The 21854-nt window shown below is 34.3% G+C and overlaps 1 protein-coding gene across 7 annotated transcripts in view; it reads left to right on the forward strand.

Moving 5' to 3' along the window:
- PCDH7 (protocadherin 7) overlaps nucleotides 1-21854 on the forward strand; it is a 422251-nt gene that overhangs the window by 184155 nt on the left and 216242 nt on the right. For 2 of the 7 annotated variants that reach the window (XM_060655274.3, XM_060655277.3), the window contains exon 2: nucleotides 6036-6228. The exons of 1 other annotated variant lie outside the window; for it this stretch is intronic. In XM_060655274.3, the coding sequence (XP_060511257.1) occupies nucleotides 6036-6228 (193 nt within the window). Of the gene's footprint in view, nucleotides 1-6035; nucleotides 6253-21854 lie in introns of all 7 variants that reach the window. 4 more of the 7 variants (XM_078446221.2, XM_060655275.3, XM_060655273.3 and 1 more) reach the window with 2 other exon arrangements.

The raw sequence follows: 21854 nt of genomic DNA on the forward strand, positions 1-21854 counted from the left end.
CCAAAAAATAGGGGAGGGAATAAAAAGGCAACCACCTTGGGCTCCCCACAGCCTGCGTATAGAAGGTAGAAGACCTCTCCATTACATTTCTGCCCATTTCCCATTGGACCTCTAGATTTTCAGAAAATGAAGTGAATAAAATTATATAAAGAATGGAGAATGCTTCTTCTAAGTCTTTAGGACTTTAAACCAATGCCAACGCTGATGCATTTCCATCAACTGGGGCCTGGGATAAGGAGGAAGATACATCTAATGCTTTAGGGATTGCATGTTATCTGGAGTTACCTTTGAATATATTTGCAACGACCTCTAAAATATCTGAAAAGTCCCTGTAGTAGGATGTGTCTTCCAGTGAAATTCTCCTCTGTGTCATAATTGGAGGAACAATTAGTTGATAAATGACATTCCAAAAGAAGTGACTGCAGAGACATTCATGCCCAATAGATGATTAGATTCAAACACCTTTTGAAAAAATGGCACCCTTGTATGCACATATTTATTTTATAAGCAGCTTGCGTTTGAACAATAAAAGCACCACATTAACAGGAGAATTAGATTTGAAATTTCATATGAATTTTTAAAATTCTATTTAGAAACTTTGTGGATTACTGAACAAGTTCTATATTAAAACAACAACAACAACAACAACAACAACAAAACAATACAAAAAACCAAACAGACAAGAAAAGAAAAAAGCAAAAACCTAAAACGTAAGAAAAGATATCACTCTAGTTATACAGCTTTGGCCTCAGCTATGATACCGTTTATAGTTCCCTCTTTGAGGGAGCTTAAGGTTTTTATTTTGTAAACCATCTGATTATTTCTCAGAGAATTTAAGTTAGTAAGGGGCAGGTATCGTTATCTCCATTTTAGACCCTGAGCCTAAGGCAAAAGAACCAAAAGGTCAGCTAACTTGATTGAGGTCAATAGTGAAACTATAGAGGTGTTTGGAATAAAATCCTTTCCTTTTTCTGTTATTTCCAATATAACATTTTTTTTTCTCATTACACACACGCATACCATACATCCTGTTACTCAACATGTTTTACTGTTTACCTTGCCTTTGTAATTTTATTTTTAATTTCTTTTTTTAATTCTTAGTTTCTTATTTCTCTGATTTCATTCATTCCTATTGTACCTTATATTACGGGGCTTTTAGCTGTGCCTTCAAACATTGACCTTAAAGCAAATGTTTTCAGAAAAAAATGAAGAAAGATAGAACTGTGCATAAATAAACAAAACTCTTTGCACAAACCTTTTTCTTCTAACTGTAATCCTCTTATGTCCTATTTTGAAAATTAATAGCCTATCCCCACTTTCTCAATTTCTCCTTAGAAGGCTCAACCTACAAACCGTTCCTTTGCAATGCCTGCCCTAAATCCTAAGCAAGTTTCATGGCATATTTTTTGTATCTCCATTTCATTGGAAACCTAATTATATTATACTTGATCTGTTTTTATATACACACCTATACGATTTTGAGTTTTTTTAATTTGTAAAAGCAATATTGGGACATCCTTAAAACCCTGAGAGATAATGAATATAAAGCAAATGTACGTATAGTGAAATAATGAGTAAGTCCAAGCATCCAGACATTCTAACGCCTTGCTGCCCATTGCCATTGATGTTTTTTTCATAGTTCACTTTTTCTTGGCATAATTCTCTGCCGCCAACATTTCTCCTTCCTACTCCTTTGCATGAAATGGTCTAAACACATCTTCAATCTCACTTATTCAATTAGAGCATTCGTTTGCCTCCATAAAATCTCCGATTACCACTCCCTCTTGTGTGTAATTGTCGTGCATTTTCCACTCAAAATTTTTGGAATGCTTTTCTTGAAGACCTTTTTCTTGCATTACTTATTTAATTTTTGAACACATCTTCACAATTTCAAAATGCTAGAAGGCTGACAGTTTTTTCTCCTCTTCTTGTGCTTTTTCCTGTTTTAGAAAGACCAGCTTGTCTTTGCAAGACAAGAAATCATTTACCACTCTGGAAAGAATAATACAAAGCTCAGACACTTCAGGTCACCAGATGTCTTCATGTCCATACTTTTGCACCCCAAGATGAAGCCATGGTTCTACTCAATCTCCAGAGAAACTTTATCAAGGAATACTTAAAGGACCACCTGGCTTCCTGGGCAGTTTGTCTTTTTGACTGCTTTCAGTTGCAGGGTTTCTCCTTCCTCTCTGTGCCTCTTCATTACCCAGAGGGACTCTATAAACTACTGATATCCATTCACACTCTGAACACTGATTCATTGGGTTTAAGTCGAAGTCCTGTACTGGCTTGGTGCTTTTTGACAAGTTCTCTGGGCCATTCTAAGGCACGTCTAGGTTCAAGAATCCCCATGTAAACCACGCTACTCCAGAGTATCAATAATTAACTAAGTGATAGTTTTATATATATATATATATGTATATATATACATATACATATATATATATAATGCAAATTCATTCTCTGTGTCATGCCACACAGTCAACACAGTGCTTTCCATTTTTTATTGAGTTGGCATTTCGAGAATCTATAAAAAATGTGATTTCTTTATCTTAGCTTCTGCTGTAAAACCTATCTTCTCAATAGACCCAAACTGGTGATGAATGATGGTATGTAAATACTTGTCTATCTGCCCATTTATTTGTCTCTCTATCTCTATCTTGTATCTATCTATCTATCTATCTACTATTTATCTATCATCTGTCTATCCATCTAATCTGTGTGTCTGATTTACCATTGGAACAAAACCTTAACCCTTGCATTAATGGGTTTTCCTTCAGAATTTAGGATTCTGCACTAATTTGTTCACATAGCCAACTTAAATACTTTGCCAGAAGAATTTTGTTTTCAAAAAACATCAAAATAGACCTTGAAATAGTAATGTAATACTGATATTGTTGGTATTGCTGAATTGTAATGGAATATTTTAAAATGTGGTTAAAAATGACGGATGGGGGGGGCACGCCTGGGTGGCTCAGTCGGTTAAGCGTCCAACTTTGGCTCAGGTCATAATCTCATGGTCTGTGATTTTGAGCCCTGCATCAGGCTCTGTGCTGACAGCTCAGAGCTTCGGATTCTGTGACTCCCTCTGCCTCTGCCCCTCCTCCGCTCGTGCTCTGTCTCTCTCTCTCAAAAATAAATAAGCATTAAAAAAATGATGGATGGGATTTTTCATGATTCATTGTATGATACTCTCTATTTTGGATTTTATTTGTTTCATCCATTAGGTGTTATTTATTTATTTATTTATTTATTTTAGTTTTCTACACATACAAAAAGCATTCATGAATCTAGACATTTTTTATTATATAAATAAATCTTAGTATTTTAAATTTAAAACAGCTTTCTTTTCATCATTAAATTTAATATGTAACCTAAAATAATTCATGGAAATTAAAATAGTCACAGAAAATACACAGATTCATAGAACCTGTTAAACGGTACATGATAGAAAAATAATTATCTTATTTTTGACATTTTTTGTTACAAACATAACCTATCACCCCTGTGCTGTCCTACTACTACTTTGGTGAAACCAGCATTTAATTACAGATTCTGAGTTTACTTCCATCACGTAAACATCACCGTTTTTTCTATTTTTATATAGAGATGGAATAACATTTCTCATAATTTATGATATACTTTCCTTTGTCAATTTATTAGTATGTATTACTGTTTCTATTTCATTTTGGTCTTTCTTCTTGGGTTAATGAAGACTGTTTCTAAAAGGTTTGAGGGGTACCTGGGTGGCTCAGTCGGTTGAGCGTCCGACTTCGGCTCAGGTCATGATCTCGCCATCTGTGAGTTCCAGCCCCGCGTCAGGCTCTGTACTGACAGCTCAGAACCTGGAGCCTGTTTCAGATTCTGTGCCTCCCTCTCTCTCTCCGCCCCTCCTCCACTCACGCTCTGTCTCTCTCTCTGTCAAAAATAAATAAACATAAAAATTTTTTTTAAAGATTTGAGAATCAAGAATAGCATTGGACAGTCCTTTATCTGTGTGTGTGTGTGTGTGTGTGTGTGTGTGTGACCCATTGCTATGTCTTGAAGTGATATGTCTGAATGACCATTACTGTCCTTTTCTAAATTCAACATTGCCATTTAAAGCTTATTGTTCAATAGTATTTACTGAATATTTTCTTTGTGCAGAACAGTGTGGTTTTAGGAAACGGTGAGTGGCCTTATTTCTGAGGTGAGACTGAGGAAATTCAGATAATTTGCAGTCATCTGGGAGTGATAAGTAGAAAAAAAAAGTAAAAAACTTTGTGCACATAAGATAAAGCCTGGTAAATACATATCGACTTCTATATTTACTTAAAATGTAAGTTAAAACATCACAATTGTATTATTGTGAAGAAATAGAATTATTATTAATGAAATAAGAGTAATGATTTTAGAGTTTATTGCCAGTAAATTTTGGGTCATTATATATATCTATATCTATATCTATATCTATATCTATATCTATATCTATATCTATATCTATGCTATTTGTACTAGAAGTATTTCATAATTGTTTTAAAAATACTGTAGTTCCAATTGGGTGAAACATTATAAAGAAGAGAAACGTTTTCCCTTCATAATAGGATTCAGCAGTTCTAAACGTTTGATTTTGAATTAGAATAAAAGATAGGATTTTATAAAGACTGTCCTCTTCAAATAAGTATATGAAGGGCAAGGTACTGGGTTAGAAAAGCTAATAATGGACAATATTCCTGGCCAGTGTTCTGAGATAAAGTGAAGGGAAGATTTGTGGAAGCATGCATTTGTCTCTAGTGAAACCACTTTATAAATTTTGGGGAAATACTGTAATTCTTCTTAGCTTTCCCTTGAATAACCTACATGTGTAGATTGGTCCAATCATGACTCATGATTTGAACCATTCGTATTCAAGTTATAAGAGTGAAAAAAAAAAAAAAGACTTTCGACCTTTCTCACCATTTTCTGGCAACATTATTATTTTTATACCTTATATTAAAAAGCCCCAGTCTGAGCTGTAAGTTTAAAAAATACATTTATGCCATTTCCAAGTCACACACAAGTTTTCAATGGCTATAGCTATTGCCAAGAATAATCTCAGAGAGATATCACAGAACCTTTTTATATTGTTTTTCTTTTTTCCCTCAACTGTTATGTGCAGAATACTATCAATGCATGGCATTAGTTTGTTCCCTTAATGAGCCTAATTTTTTTTGTTTTGTTTTGTAGTTACAATAATCTGTAAATTCTGTACATAGTAAATCTTCAGTGCAGCCAACTTTGGTGTCATAGTAACTTGTGGGACCCAACTGGATAAAAATTTACAACACTTTAAAATTACAATTTAAAGGCTGTGCGTGCGGTAACTACTTTTGAACAAACTATAAACGGTCATTGTAAGCACATACAATTAAGCTTGGGGGTTTCTTTTCTGTTCCCTGGTTAAAGGAACTTTTATCTATTAGTTCAATGCTACCCTTACAATCTCAGGGTCAATAGGTAATATTTTTAATAAGAAGAAAAACAGAAAATGTATTCCTATCTCCTAACAGTGTACCTAAATTCCTATTTATTAGTTATCCCTTTAATAGTTTGAGTCAACTGCCAGAACACTCATTTTAAAACCATTGTATCATACAGACAGAGTTTTTAAAAATGAATGCCTACAATGATTATTTCAATGTGTATCGCCTTCCCAAATCAGTGACACTTGTGATAGAGTCTATTTGTGAAAAGTCTATTTGAAGTGAAGACTACAGAATAGAAGAAGGTTGAATACATGGTACTAACATAGAGTTCAATGTGTATTTTAGTGAAATTGCTGTTTTCTTATCTCTGTTGCAGAAAGGGAATTTTCAGGGTTTTTTTTTTCCACAATGAAAATGAAATTCTAGGCACTGCCTCAGATAACACAGTTAACCAAATAGATTTGAACATCTCTAACCATTTTGTATTGAATGAGTCGCCAGTAGTCCTTGATGTATGTCGTTTATGTGTTTTGTAATAAGATCGTTTACAATCTTACACTTTAGTGACATTCAGAATCTTTTCTTTTGCAGCCATTTCGTAGAGTGACGTTTTCTGTTGTGAGTCAGCCTCAGGACCCACATCAGGGGTCACTGCAGAGTTGCTATGACAGCGGGCTGGAGGAGTCAGAGACACCAAGCAGTAAGAGTTCATCAGGGCCAAGGCTGGGTGCCCTTCCACTCCCAGAGGACAGCTACGAAAGGACCACGCCGGATGGCAGTGTTGGTGAGGCAGAGCATATGGAAAATGGTAGGGGCAAACACAGCATCCACACACATAATCACGCTAGTGAGCCACAATAAGTAGACTCATGAGGCTCAGTCTAAATCCAAAACAAAATAGCTGACACTAAAACTATTGTACCTAAAAAAAATAAATATTTGCTAAAGTCCAGAAATACCAAATAAAGGAACATAACTGTATAGATAAAATTCACCAAACTTGCACCATCATTTTCAAACAACCTGTCAGAAGTAAACACATTTACAAATAAATCAGACTACTACCTTCTATGAAAAAAAAAAACAAAAAACTAAACTAAATTAACTCATAATACCTAAACGATAGAAACTGAGAAAGGTCTTGTGTTATTGTTTTCTTCTATTCATTTTTGTCATGCAACTATTTCTTCAACTGCAATTGTCCAGCCTCAGTGAAAGGAAATGACAATAAACACACTTGGCTCAACTCTTTCTTTTCTGACGTATTCAGTAAAGCATTTTGGAACCTCTCCTTTTGAGTGATAGCTGAAATGGAGTCAAACGAGAACGATGATATCTTATTCTCAAAAAATAGATTGTAAATACTATTAGAACTCCTTGTCATTTAATTATAAGTTTTTTTTTTCTTCTCATTTTTGTGCAAGGGAAAGAGAAGAAAGCATATTCTTACCCTTTTGTGAGATGATTCTCATAACTACCACAATTGGCCTTCTCTACACTTTCTTTATGTTATAAAGTTAGACTGCAGATAGTTCTTATAAACTTTTCACATCTGTTTATGTTTCCCCCAAATGGGTGATTTATTTTTTGGATTTCAGGTTATAAGTACATGTCTTAGGAATAGCTTTGTGTCAAATGATGGAACGGGAAAGTTCATACTAATTTTATGATTATTTCAAATGTAAAAAGAGATTTGGTTATATGTAAGTGAAGGAAGGGGGATCACACACATTATATCTCTGGTGAACACTTGAAATGGATTTGCCTTTCACCATCCCATCCCCCAAGTGAAATAAGACATTCTAACTTTTGTTATACACTGGTTTCTTTAGTGATGGTATGCAAATAGAGCGTATTAATTCAGGGGAATCTGATTTTTTTTCTGGAAGTTTACCTATGAATATTAAAATCCAACCTGAGAGCGTAATAGATGACAAGTGAGCCCAAGTGAAATTATGGCTAAACTAAATCATGTTAAATAATTAGTTTTCTACATTGTTATCTGGGTGAGAAGATATGATATCAGGATCTGTTGATGGATATCCCTCTTGATGAACAATCCAGAGTTATATGGCATTTGCCTTATGGCTATAAAGGCATGCTTATCTGTGTGTATGGGGGTGTATGCTTATGTGGATGGGAGTTTGATGTGCTTTTTAAGAATTAACTATTTTCAGTATCATTTTAAATGACTACCAAATTTTTTGGTATAAATTACATTGCTGATGAATATATTTCTAAGGCAAATATGTTTGAAATGCTTTGCACAAATTAAAAATTAAGCTAAGATACTATAATAATATTACACATACACACACCTAAGAAGGAAGGAAGGATTGATTTATTTTAAGGACATTCCTATATCTGTGATTGCCTTTTGATGTTATCATTTTATTTGTGTTTAAAAAAGTATTTATCTCACTCTCAGCAACCATATGTATAAGGAAGTCTTTATTTTTGGATGTCAGCTATATTAACAGAAAGGATTTTGCATCATTGGCATTATAATCACATTTTAATGTTATTTTTCTGTTTTTTTGAGTTTAAGGGGATTTGACCTTTAAAATAAGAAAGAAATGATGAGTAAGAAACATAATTATATATGACAAACACATTATCAGTTACTTTTTAGGAAACATACATGTCATGGAAAACTTAACAGGTGAGCTTGTTAAGAAACTAGAAAGTTTACTGACAAACATTTCCCACATAAGGTGTTTAGTTATTTTTTGTAACCATGTTTTTAGTCTTGTCATCAGCAAAGACCATCATAATAGAACTGATTTTTCTGATTTTGTATGTAACTGACACTTGAAATTCAGTTTTATGTAATCATTTGTCATCTGCCAGCCGTGATTCATGTTAGTCTTGATCTATAGGTAATGACAGAAGGAGATGTGATTCACTTTGGGTGATCCAAATGTAGCAGTTGGCATTTGAATAAGTTTTGTTGGGACCAAGTTTTCAGTCTACTATCTAGTCATAAAGTACAATTGTATTGCTTGAATTCTGGTAATTTCATCTTCAATATTAATGGATCATTCTGACATAAATAGAATTGGAATTGAAACCTGTCAAGTATTCATTTGTCACCTTTAATTGGAATCCAGGTAATCTGCAACGTTTTGCTTGGTTAGGTTTTAATCAGGATTTGTATTGGATTTTCTATGAAAATACCATTTTGGATGCTGTCCTAGTTCCTAATTATTATTACCTCAAATGTTTTCCTTGAATTTTAACCCATGTGAAATAATGTAGTTATAACTGATTTTTGGATTAACTTTCATTGTAAAGTTTAGAAGATAATTTTCCAGTGCAAAAACAACATTCCAATGGCACGACGTGACCTGGGTATACGCTAGAAAAGCTAATGATAAAAATAAGTTGTCACAGATGATTTAGTAAGGAAATAACTAAAAGTAACTGAAATAACTAAAAGGAAAATTTAAGTAGACAAGTAGTGAAATGCACTTATGTTTTACAAAAGCTTTTATTTGCTTCCTATACTTTAGCGTAATAAACACAATTTTATAAAAAGGGCTTGTGGATTAATAACTTTTATAATAAGCTTTAGCCTACATTCCAACCCACCTTACTGTCAAATGATGAATGAGGTTTTATTCTCTTATTAGCTTAGGAAAAAGAATACACTGTAAAAATAAACATAATTTCGTGAAACCTGAATCTAATAATTAGAATGAGTCCCACCATTTTAATAATTTCAGACCCAGGGTACTTATATCCTTGGGTCTCTGGAAAGCTGTAATGAAAACGGTATCATTAAAAAGTATTTTAAGGATTGTTTATGAATTATACATTAATTTATGAAAAAGATCACTAATATATTTTCTTTTCTCTTTATTATTATCAATAGTATGGTTATTTCATGTTGGTCTTTCGATAAGATTGGGGAAATTGGTTATTTATTATTTCAATAAAATATTCCTAACGGGATAAGGTATTTTAGAATAGGGAGCTCATGATAGGAAGTTTAGTAATGATAAAATACTTGATAATGACATGTTAAAACAATTGGAAACCTACTGCAATAAATTCATAATTCAAGTGAAACCCAAATAGTAAGCTTAAAACCATCATCACATTAGGAGCATACATTGACTATGCAAGAACTTGCCGTTTTCTACATTAGGCAGTTGTCGTCAGACTTTCTCACAGAGTGGTATTTAACCTTCGCTTTAGCTCTATTGTCACTATTTATCTTGACTTTTGAATTAATGCCATAGTCATCTTTTTCTTCCCAGTCGCCCCCAGAATTACCTTTGCAAGTTAATTTGGCTTTGTTATATATCATGCAACCATATATAGTGTTCAACAATTCAAATATAAGAAATATTTGACCTCCAATCCCAATTTTACCATTATGAATGGGTAGGTCACAAACTCCTTCTGGATCTGCTACTAATCATTTGTAAGGCAGTTAACAGAATTAACTCTAAAATCTTAGTCAGATCCAACAATCTGTGATTTTTTCTTACATCCCATTTTTCTTATATGTTTTACTTTCCAAGTCAGAAAAAGTACTTTGGGTCTCTTAGTGAGATGGCAAATGAATTTGAAAATTTGTGCTAATGTGAGCAGGGAAGAATTCTAGGGCCTTCCTTGCAACCTACAAAACGTGCATTTTAATAGTAGTAATGCATGTATGAGATGAAGAAGTCAAGTGAATGAAATCGTGTGATTTCTGACTAGGTGAGTAGAAACGTTGGTACCTAGCAGGTCAAGTGGGAGACAATTTTAGAGCCTCCCTCAAATCACACCATGCAAGAGCCATCTGTAGATTTGATCTGGCCCTGGGTGTAATGCCCTTCAAAACATTAATTGTAATTAAGTGATCTCACAATAGAATGAACACGTTTACTTTCTTGCTTGACAACGTACTTTGATCAGAGTAAGAATGAACAAAAGGTAGAAAATAGTATTTATTTTCCTCTAGGTAGACCTCCGAATAGTATAACATAGACGTAAATTAAAACTGGAAAATAGCAGTTGGTCTGTAAGGCAGATTTCACAAACTTAAATAAAGTAAAAAAAAAATTGACCACGCTAAATGCCTAATTAATTTTCTGCCACTTTATGTTCTCAGATTTTTAAAAGATCATTTTGATATTTATACACTAATATTTTTGAGCATACCCCCACTTCCAAGCTCTTTTACATTTTCAGAATTATATGTTAGGCTTAATCATTGTTTCAGTCATTCCCCTCACTCCACATGTGTTCAATAGGGTTTAGAATACATTGTTTTTGATGGTTAGAACATGGTACAGTCCATCACAAAGCCATTTTGTATATGCTATGTGCTTGTCCTTTGATTTCAGAAATAAATGACAGTATATGTGAAATACCAATTGGAAATGAAGTACCATTTTTATATGAACAAGGATAATGAGGATGGAGACTAACCTCATAACTTCTCTGCTTTTCTCCCATCTACCCAATTTCCAATTCACCTACCCAATGGGGGTCACTTTTCGGGTACCCCCATCTAGTCACTGTTGGTTTGTACTGTTTTCATTTAGACTAAATTAAATAACAAGTCAGTCTCCCATCTTTCCAAAGATGCCCAAATACTTGTTAATGGCAGGAGCGTAATCTCTCAAAACAAATGCCCCCCCTATTTTTTTTTTTTTTTTTCCTTTCAGGAAGACACTCACATACCCTGGAAAGGATGCATTTCCATGGTTCTGTTTTTCAGTGTGGCACTCTTGTTGCCAGAGTTGGATTGCATTTTCTCCTTGTCTAGTCATCTGTGAAATGGCTTTGCGCCTCTCAAGTATCCCCAAGTCCACCATGCCCCCCACTTTTGTAGGGCTTTACTCAGTTGTGCTTTTTCGTGGTGATTAGAGACAGCAAGTAATTACAGACGTTGTCTCCAATCAAGATGTGGGCTGCGGAAGCTTTCCAGTAAATGAGCAGCACAATCCAAAAGAATCCAAAGAAGATACTGTCCTAGACAAGAAGCAACGTTGTCTGTAGAATATAGTGGTTTAAAAAATAGGCTTTGCAACCAGATGACATCGGTTTGAATTCTGGTTTGTCCTCTTAGTAACAGTGCAGTTTTCTGACCTCTCTTAGCTCTGCTTCCTTCAATAGTAAATCATACTATTGTGGGAGAAACTAAATGAAGTAATAGCACCTAATAATTTATACTTAAATAATGGGTAGCAATAGTTTCAGCATATGAACTGATGATAGAATTATTTACTATGATTCAAATAGTAACGGGAAGTAATTTTGATTATTGACTTTAGGCAGATTTTACATAACACAATAGCTTAATCATGAAAGCATCAGATATGTTTAAGTATATCAAGGATCTGAAATGAAAGGAAGGGAGGATTCTATCCTCTGGCATCAAATCAAGCCCACTCTCTGTGCTCTTCACCTTTCAAGGTGGGGATAAGTCATCATTACTTCCTATATTCCTTTCTCACTTTTAAAATCTTTTTACATTTATGCTCAGGGTTCCTGTTGAATGCGTATTCTTCAGGTGTGTATTTCCCTTTGAACTGCTCTAAAATATTCACACTGACAGGGAAAACAAGCTGAAAAAAGTGACCAATTAGTATGCTTACCGAACTCTCAGCCCTTTCTTTTTTAATCTCAGTATTAATAATTAACACTGATAAAATGTGTGGCCATATTACCCTTTTTATTCTAATTTGGTCCTTTAAAACTGGATCACTCTATTGAGCCCTTATGACATTTGAGGACAGAATGAGCTCTCATCAAATCTCAAAGTGACTTTAGAGGTCAGTTAGTGTCTTTGTTGCCTTCAGACTCTCAAATCAATTTGCTTATCTGAATTCCAGCACACTTGTTAGATAATGCATTCGACGCGTAGCTCCTTATTTAGTCAGGGTATTATCTCCATATTTTTTGCATCCTTTTTTTTTGCAGATAGACTTTTCTGATTTTTCTCTAGAGTTATGTATAAAAAATTTGATGTTGCTGACATATGACAACACTCTTAAGCATCTTTTATGTGTCAAAGAAATGGTAGAATTTGTCTGTAAAGTGTAGCTAACCCTCAACCTCAGAAGTTAGTCCACTTATTGAGAAACTGCTTCACTTGAGTATTCTTCTTTGAGGATAAAACACACTCTGTTGTTATCTCTTCTATTGCAGCTATTTAAAAAAATAATGTTTATTTATTTTTGACAGAGAAAGAGACAGAGTATGATCAGGGGAGGGTCAGAGAGAGAGGGAGACACAGAATCTGAAGCAGGGTCCAGGCTCCGAGCTGTCAGCACAGAGCCCGGCGCGGGGCTCGAACTCACAGATCGAGAGATTATGACCTGAGCCGAAGTCGGATGCTCAACCAACTGAGCCACCCAGGCGCCCCTATTTTTTTTTAATTTATGAAAAACATTATCTTTTTAAGTAAAGCAAAGTGGAATATTATCCCTGTCTCTTGTTTAATGAGGTAATTATATACTGACAAATCTGTGGTTATTCGTTTGATTCAACAAATGTGTTGAAAATAAAATATGACCAAGGTTCTCTGAGGAAGTTGAAATGAATGAGAAAGAATCTCTGACTTCATGGTACAAGTCCTTATGTTGGGGCGATACAACCTCGATTTCAATAACTTCACTATAATGTGAGAGGAGGAAACTCATTAGAGGAGTTCAGAGCAGGGAAGTACAGAGAAGGGAGAGGAAAAATATACAGATGGAATGATTTCAAATGCACTTATTGGAATGTTTACATTATAAATAACTTCTTGGGCTGGGAGAAGGCCTTAAAATGTTATCTGCATTGTACCCTCTCTTTCTCCCTACCCATTTCTACATCACTTAAAAATAATTATTAAATTGGCCTGGAGGCTTCATGTGAAGCCAAAAAAGTCAAATTATTTGTTTAATTTTTCTAATCAAATTATTGTTTTTTTTTTCCCTTTCTTTATCTTCCTTTTGTTCTTGTTGCTAAACATAATTACTTAGAAAACTCTAGAATTTATCTGGGATGAAATTGGCAGAACACTAAATCCAGGTCTAAACTACAAAACAGATTAAATTTATGTCTGTTCTCGCTCCACTTATAAATATGGATAATTAATAATAAAATGTGTGCTTTATATAAAGTTCTTTCAATCTTAATAATGGCCTGTAAATAATTTTTTGAAGTTATTGTCTTTTCAGAAGACCAATTATATTACTCAAGTAGATGATTAGATTAAAGATTGGATTAGATTTGTTTTCTTTTTTAAAAACTAATGCATTCCTTGTGCTGTGGTTGCATATTGTTTTTGTGATTGCTATGTTAAGTTTCAAGCTAAGTTCATGGAGGTTAGTCTTTATGTCATATTCCCTTTCAATCTGAAATATGGACAAAAGGTTGCCTTGTTTCTAAATCTTATTTCGGATACATTTTTACTTAAATGCAGGTTGATTTTTTTTTTTGACATGAGTCTCATCATTTTGCATGCCTTCTCATTACTGTCCAAAAAGGAGAATTATAAGTTTATTACAAAATGAGGATATGTTTTAAACACATGCAAATTTAAATGCTTCCTTTAAATAGATTTTCAACCGCCAAAATATGATAATCTCAAAACCCACTAATTTTTGAAACTGTATGCTCAAATGAAACTATGATGGGTGTTATATAGTGTTTTGGTAATAAAAGATAGTAGAGCAGTGTCCTGCTGCTTAAAAACTGTCGACTCATTCATTTTTGTTGCAAAATAAATCTTTTACAATTTTATTTCCACTCTGAAATGCTCATCATCTACATTGATGAAGTCACCAGGGGACCCACATGTGGTCTGAGAAGTGGTATGCTTCCCCAAGGTTGCATTCCTGTCAGCCATAGTGCCTAGACTGAATTATGCCCATTGTTTTTATTCAGTATGAGGCTGCATTTCACCAACTCAGCAATTGTAGCAAAAGGTCATAGCAGTCATAGCTGAAAATTTTATACAATAAACAGGGAATTTAGGATATTAGGAGAATTCATCGACTTCAATAACCATTTCTTGAGCATTTACTCCGTGCCCATTCCCATGAGGGATCCAAAGGTGAATGAGACATGCTCTATAACTTCTAATCATTTGCATATTGTGATGGAGAATGGCATGTACCAACTTAGATGATTAAAAATAAAGTCATGAGAGGCTCTATGCAGATTTTAAAATGCATGCTACCCAAACCATAGGATGATATGAGTTAAGGATATGAAAACCCACAGCCAAGCTTTGAAGGATAGGTAAGTAGAGATTTGATAAGTAGAAATATGGGCAAAGTTATAAAGAATAGTGAGTGTTGCCAAGGAGACCAATCTGAGAGGGTGGCAAAACTGGGGTGCTACTTTGCCAAACGGGCAAAAATGCGAAGAATAGCCCATTTCCAGGAGAATTCATCTGATTAAGACGTGAACTTTAAAGTACCTTTGCAAAATTCAGACAATACCTAGCAGACCATTGGAAATGTACATCTGAAATTAGGGAGTATACACAGATAGAAATATAGCCTTAGGAGTTAGTATCACCCTGGTGATTATGAAATCTTGGGAATAACGAGACCATCTCTTAAACATTTGACACTGGGAAGAGATGATACCCAACATGGAATCTGAAAAAAATGATGAAATATAAAAAAGTAATGGAGAAGTAGGTTTCAGTGAAGGTTCCTGAGAATGATATTTTTTAAAAGCAAAAACAAAATATGGCAGGCTGAGGGGATATTTAGAATTAGGAAAGTAGTGGTTATCAAATGTCCAGTGTTGCAGAGATGAAGAAGTAGACACGTGATCATGCGGACCTTGATAATGAAAGGAACTAGTAAACCCAACTGAGAGACATACTGTTCTCTACATTCTTCTCTTCCGCTGTGCTGTAAGCTGTTTGAGGACAGGACCTTCACCTTGGCCTAGATATAACTGGAATAATCCCTACACACAGTTATCCAAAAAAATTGTTGAACTTAGTTGTATGGACTAAGGGCCCAATGTTTCTGATGGAGATTCAGCAGAAGTGAAACAACTAAGAGAACTGAAGACCAGGAAATGTAGTATAAAAATACACTTGAGAATTTCTTTTTAGGTCAAACTAGACAATTATAATGTCATTATCAAAGGTGGGGGCAGGGTTGCATCCCTTGACAGTAATCTCAATTAATTTCTTATCATCTTATGCTCCCATTGTTCAGAATTGTTATTTAATTTTTATGAAATTTACTGAAAGTACTACAGAGTCTGAAATTTCCGTATAGTAGCTTCCATTATATTTCCTTGAGTAATATATTAGCTACTCTTTTAAATGAGTTTTGGCCTCTTACTTTTATATTTTGCTTTATCCTAGGCCATCATTTGTCCATCTCACTGGCTTGAAATTCAAATAGTGCCTGACTAATTGCATTGTTTGTGAGATCTAATAATTGCTAACATTTTCCTGGTCATCATCAAAAATTTTATTTTGTGATTATGGGATTCCTGACACTATAAAAGTGCCATTAATTGTTGGTAATACTGTGCAAATAGATATGCTTCAACACAGAAAATAATGAAAATAGAATTTGGTTGAGAAATAAATTCAAGCAACATAGTACAAGGACTGTCCAAATTCAGTCTATTTTATATGTAAACAACACTACAGAAATGCATGTTAAAGATGCTTACCATAGCTAGTACACCATGCAAAGGAAGAAATGCCTCCAAATATATTATATGCAAAGACTTACTAATAACAATTTTCCGGGCAGATGTCACTTTTGATGTTGTTTTTATCTAAGGAAGGTCAGCCATCAATGTCACATAAATTTATTCTCCTTTCTCTGTGTTCATTGTTGCTTAGTAGGAATTGTGAGTAGGGACTTTATTGATAAAACTTGTCTTCCAGCCCAAGGTAATCTAACCAATTGCTGCATAATAATTTCTAAATAAAAATGCCACCTCTATTTAATGACACATATGTCTACTTGGCTCATCAGAAATCTCTAGAAATATCAATTTGTAGCCTGGTATATGCATTCGCCGTTGTCCTGAAACTTTCAACAGACCGTATGAAAATGTAAGGTGTGTGTGCCAAGAGAAGGCTATCTGTCTGATTACCAGGTGGCCTCTAGGTGGTACCTGGAATTTTTTTCTTAATCTAAAAATCCAATTTTTATCAGTGCACATTTTACCAGTGCACAGAATTGTACAAAGTCAAGGCCAGTTCTCAACAATATCACAAGATCCTGATGTTGAACTTGAGCATTAGTTTATTAAATTTTGAGGAGCGTATCCTATTCAAGAAATTGGAAAATCCCTGCTTCCTCTTCAAGACAGTACCCTTTATCTCTAAAGAGACCCAAGGAAAATCAGCAGCATTATCTCTTGAAAGATTGCCTGGTGACAAAGAGGGACTTTGTCATCCAGACCCACTGAGGCTAGATGACGTTTACTGAAACACATCCACCATTGAATGGATCATCTCCTGAAAAATAGATTGCATTGGCTCCCTAGATTCAGGGCATCTTTTAGTACTAGGTGCCAAGCAAGATGCTGTGTCCTAACTTGTGTTTGTTGCTTTTGTTGTTTTCTTGCTTTCTGTTCTCTTTAAGGTCATCTCTTAACGATTTTGCATATTCTTTCTTAAAATATGTAAATGATTTTTTCAATATCAGCTTTAAGCATGCTTATATAACCAGACTTCTTTTCATTCCTTGCTTCTGGTCTATTCTGTAAGGTGTCTTTGCATTACCTAAACATTTAACCAATTATTCATCAGAGCTATTGTTTACCTGCATAGTTACTAACAGTTCCTCTTGAGCGTGTGATATCTAACACTCACAACGGTATATCAAAAATATCTTCTAGACATATACGTAATTTTTTAAATTGTTGTTTCTATAGTCATAATTTCTTGGATGACTCCACCTAAAAAAATTCAACCTTCAAATATATAAATACTTGAGGAAATTAAGTTTTAAGACCCAATCCTTATTTTTTCCCTTTACTTTGGTCAGGGCAATGTTAACCATACATCATCATCTTTAAATAGGTGATTGGAAGCAACATGTTCACACAGAACTGTGTTTTATCAGAGTTCTTTGCCTTAAACTTCCTCCCCTTTATTCGGTGTGATCAATTGTGTTCAGCCTTCACTAGTTCTTTGAGAATTCAATTTTGAGAGGCACTTCTAGTTTCCCGGACAACATTGGTTCATCTCTTTCTTCCAGAATAATGAAGATCTAAAATCTAATTCCTGCCTATTTCAGCCCCAGACTGTTTTCATCCTCTTTCGTGAAATCAGACCCACATCCTTTTCTTTTGTAGCCCATGTCTGAGGATTACCTATGTCCTCAGGATCAAGTAGCTATTAAATTAGTTCTATCAATTGTCCATGGGTTTAGAGGTCCCCATGTGTGTTTTTCTTAAGTAACCACATTTTATTTCAGAGCACAAAGTATAGGACTTTTGACTTGATTACTTAGCCTTTGCTTTTTCTTTTTTTTTTTTTAAGTTCTTGAAAATACTAAAGGAAATACATTACTCTTCTTTACCCAAATGAAAAGTTCTGAATTTCTCTGACATTTCATTCCTGAAGGAGGATTAGAGGACTTTCCTACAGATTGACTCTGAGGTTTCATTTTTTTTTTATTATTTTATGCATTCTAATAACCTTACTTCTTTGCCTCTCCCAACTTCACCATTCCATGCACATTTTCTCTCTTGCAATACCTCATCTATAACATTTTGAGGATCAAATAATTCATTTTCTATACCAAAAGTCATTATATTTTGAGTCCTTTCAGACTATCAAGTTTCTATATTCCTTTTGGGATGGTTTTTAGAAGAGTCTGTCTGTCTTATAAATTTTCAAATTGAAAATTTCCTTCTTAAATCTAACTTAATTCTTCTGTGTAATAATTCAACACGTCAATGTTCTACCGTATATTTTGAGAGTAGAAGTTCGAGAGTTTGAGTCTTTGTTCAAGCTCCATTACATCTGCAGGGAAGGAACCTGGATCAATTCACATAATATCTCATTCACTTATAAAATGTGGACAATAATTATAATAATTACTGTCCAGTCTTCCTCAAAGGTCGTTGTTCTGAATACATATTTTTAGGTAGTTAGCATTTAATAAAATTATATCAAATTACTACTTTACTATCTTCACTAGTTTACCTTTGCAGTTTTTTTCTGCTTCTACAGCTTTTTTTTCACATGAAATCAAACTTGTAATGTTCATAATATTCAGTAAGTACATGATTGTTTTCTTGCCTACAGAAAATGTTCACTGGCCTCACTTATATTTTGGCATAAAGATCAGTTGTTTCTTGGTTCCTTTGGAAATCAGTATTGGTTTTCAAGGTTAGAAGCACATGGCTCTCTATGTACTGTGAATAAGTGCCAGTATTTATAATATGATTCTGCAAAAACCATAGACAAAAAAATATTAATAGTTTCAAATTTATTTTCTACAGCTAGATGGCTTCTCTCTTTAAGAAGCCTGCATATATTTTCCTGGATTTATTGTGAAAGAGTAGTAAATGACAGAAACCAGTAACTCACAAAGATATTCATCAAATAATTATTAAAGATCATTCAGTGCCCAGCAGCAGAACAGTTCTTAAAGCGCTGAGATTACAGACGACTCTCAAATATTCATGGCAGTAAGAAAAGCCTTGTAAAGAGGATCGCCAATCACAGAGTAGGGATAGACTCTGCTAATTAGGCACTGACTCCTAACGCTTATTCACTTCTCCACTTAAACTGCTAATTAAGGCAAATATATTTATAAATGTAGGAATCAACTTTTATGGGGTATTTGAGATTATTTTCAGAATATAATGCAAAACATCCCAATCACAATACAAGTCAAGCATAAAGGGCTGAAAAGATTTTATTACGTTTCTTTATTTTTGAGAGGCCGAGAGAGACAGAGCAGGAGCGGGAGAGGGGCAGAGAGGGAGGGAGACACAGAATCCGAAGCAGGCTCCCCGCTCGGAGCTGTCAGCACAGAGCCCGATGCTGGGCTCGAGCGCACGAACTGTGATATCATGACCTGAGTCAAAGTCAGACGCTCAGCCGACTGAGACACCCAGGTGCCCAGGGCTGAAAATATTTTAAAGGGAGGTCCTCATGAAGTATCTCCCATGTCAGAGACAAATGAATTATAGACTTATTCACTCCTTGTCACAATTTAACACCCAAGGAGAGAAACACCAGAAAAGAACAATATGCCATAAAGTGGGTAATCTACTTATTTTAAGGCTTATTGGAATGCTGAAGTAGTATTCTTATTAAGTATCTAAAAATAAATGATAAAAAAGGATAAGGGAAATTGAAATAATAAACTACTACTTTTATGGTACATTAGTGCTAACCTGACTGTTCTGCATATTCATTTGCTTTGTAGAATCACTGAGGAAGGTAATATTATCTGCATTTTATAGATGATGAAACTGGGCAGAAGATATGTAAAATTATGGTTAATAACTGATAACACTAGGTGTTCAGTACATAGTAGCTGTTATTATTTATCTTTCTTGCTTTTTGCTATTAGCTCCACAGGTCTATTTTTGCATTACTGCATTCAAAGTTCATGAAACTTATTGCAGCTAGTACAATTATTTCTATTTTAAAAACATCTTTAAGTAGAAAATTCGTTTTCTTTTATATTTAGTAGAAGCACTCATTTTTTTTTATGTAGTTTTGAACAAATCATTGATCTTCTTGGGTCATTGTTTAAGGAAGGCAGTAAATCCATTCCTTACCTATTTTTTCAGGGACATTAAAAGAATCTTTCTTTTTATTTGTGCGATTTATAAAACACAATGCACTTTTTTTGTAATTTTGTAAAAGCAATATTGTATTTCATCATTAAAAATCACTCTAAATTGTGGTTTGACATAATTGTTGAGACCTGGGATCCTAAGTAACACAGTCAAGTGTTTATATCATAAAAATCAGGAAGAGGCTAATAGAGTGTTTTTTTCTCTTTAGAATAACAGAATAATAGACTCAATGTCATGAGCTGCTTAAAGAAATACAGTACTCAAGATAGGGTAAGGATTAATACCAGGTGCTTTATTCACTGGTTAAACTTGATAGTTATATTCCTTATGCCTGTATCTCATTGGTAGTGCATTCTACACACACACACACACACACACACACACACACACACACCCCTTCACTGCACCCTCTGCCAAGGTAGGGAAGGTGCTTCGCTCGTTGGGATAATGAAAATGTGTCGTAAAATACAGCATTGGAAGCCTGCTTCTGGGGTTGGTCCCATGACTCCCAAAGACTGTAGAAACAAAGCAATTAACTTTTTAATTATGCAAACCATTCAGTAAAGTAAGCACTAAAAAGATGCTTCAACAGTTTGCTTCATACTGTTAATATTGCCTCAATAATGTTGAAAATTTCAAAATAAGCTCAAAACAGGCTAAGTGTATAAACTCTTATTAGTTTTTGTGAATGTACTCTTTGTAAGACAAATATAGGAAAATACTTTCATACCCGTTTTGCTAGCTTCAGAACTATTAAATTGTGTTAAATAATATGATTTTTATAATTTATAATGAAACTAGAAAATATCTTCGCTATTTAAAGACTTGGGAACACATATTTTTAACGGCAACACAAGGCCCCTGACCCCCTAGGAAATATTTATCTTAAATATGCCTATCTTTTGATCTCAATTATTGAACTTGCTTAAACTTGCTTTAGAATAAGAAGCTTACTTAGATACGTGACAAATTAAGGTAAATTGGAAAAAAATTTTGGATTCACTGGCATAACAAGTTAAAGGGCATATATATCATCCACAAAAAGGAATTTCCAAATCCCTTTCACTCAAGTATTATATCTTGCTAAATCTTTCAGTTATATCTTGCTAAATCTTTCAGTAGTAGCGAGAGGAAATGGCTTACAAAGGTAGATCGATGATTCGATTGGTGGCAGCATTTACAATATTGTAGTTTGTTTTTCATGCTAAAATAAGAATATATATTTTTAATTTGACATATGGAATTGCTTCATGTATTTAGAAATATACAGACACAAAAGATGGTGCATATTTCAGTGTGAGATTAAGTAAAAATACCTGTAGAAGCTGGCATATTTAATTCGTTAATGATTGACCTAGTCCTTAAGCAAGTGAAAAACCCCATCTGCCCCTGCTGTTTATTTTTAATTATCATATATGTTTTAACATTAGTGCCATGGTCTTTATTTCCTTCTATGGGAAGAAGGCAGGGCATTTCTGAAATGATTAAGGCAGTTCTCTCGCCTTGAAAGGGGAAAACAAGAACAGAAATGTAATATAGCTACATGGAGAGATGCCTGCCTCTGAGCTCTTTTCATTTTAGCAGGTTGAGAAATATTGCTGCATATTATGGCTCAGACACATATTCTTTCTAAACGAAGGTTGCTGCCATTGATTTCAA

This window comes from Panthera onca, chromosome B1 (assembly GCF_046562875.1).
Source record: "Panthera onca isolate mPanOnc1 chromosome B1, mPanOnc1 haplotype 2, whole genome shotgun sequence".
NCBI lineage: Eukaryota > Metazoa > Chordata > Mammalia > Carnivora > Felidae > Panthera > Panthera onca.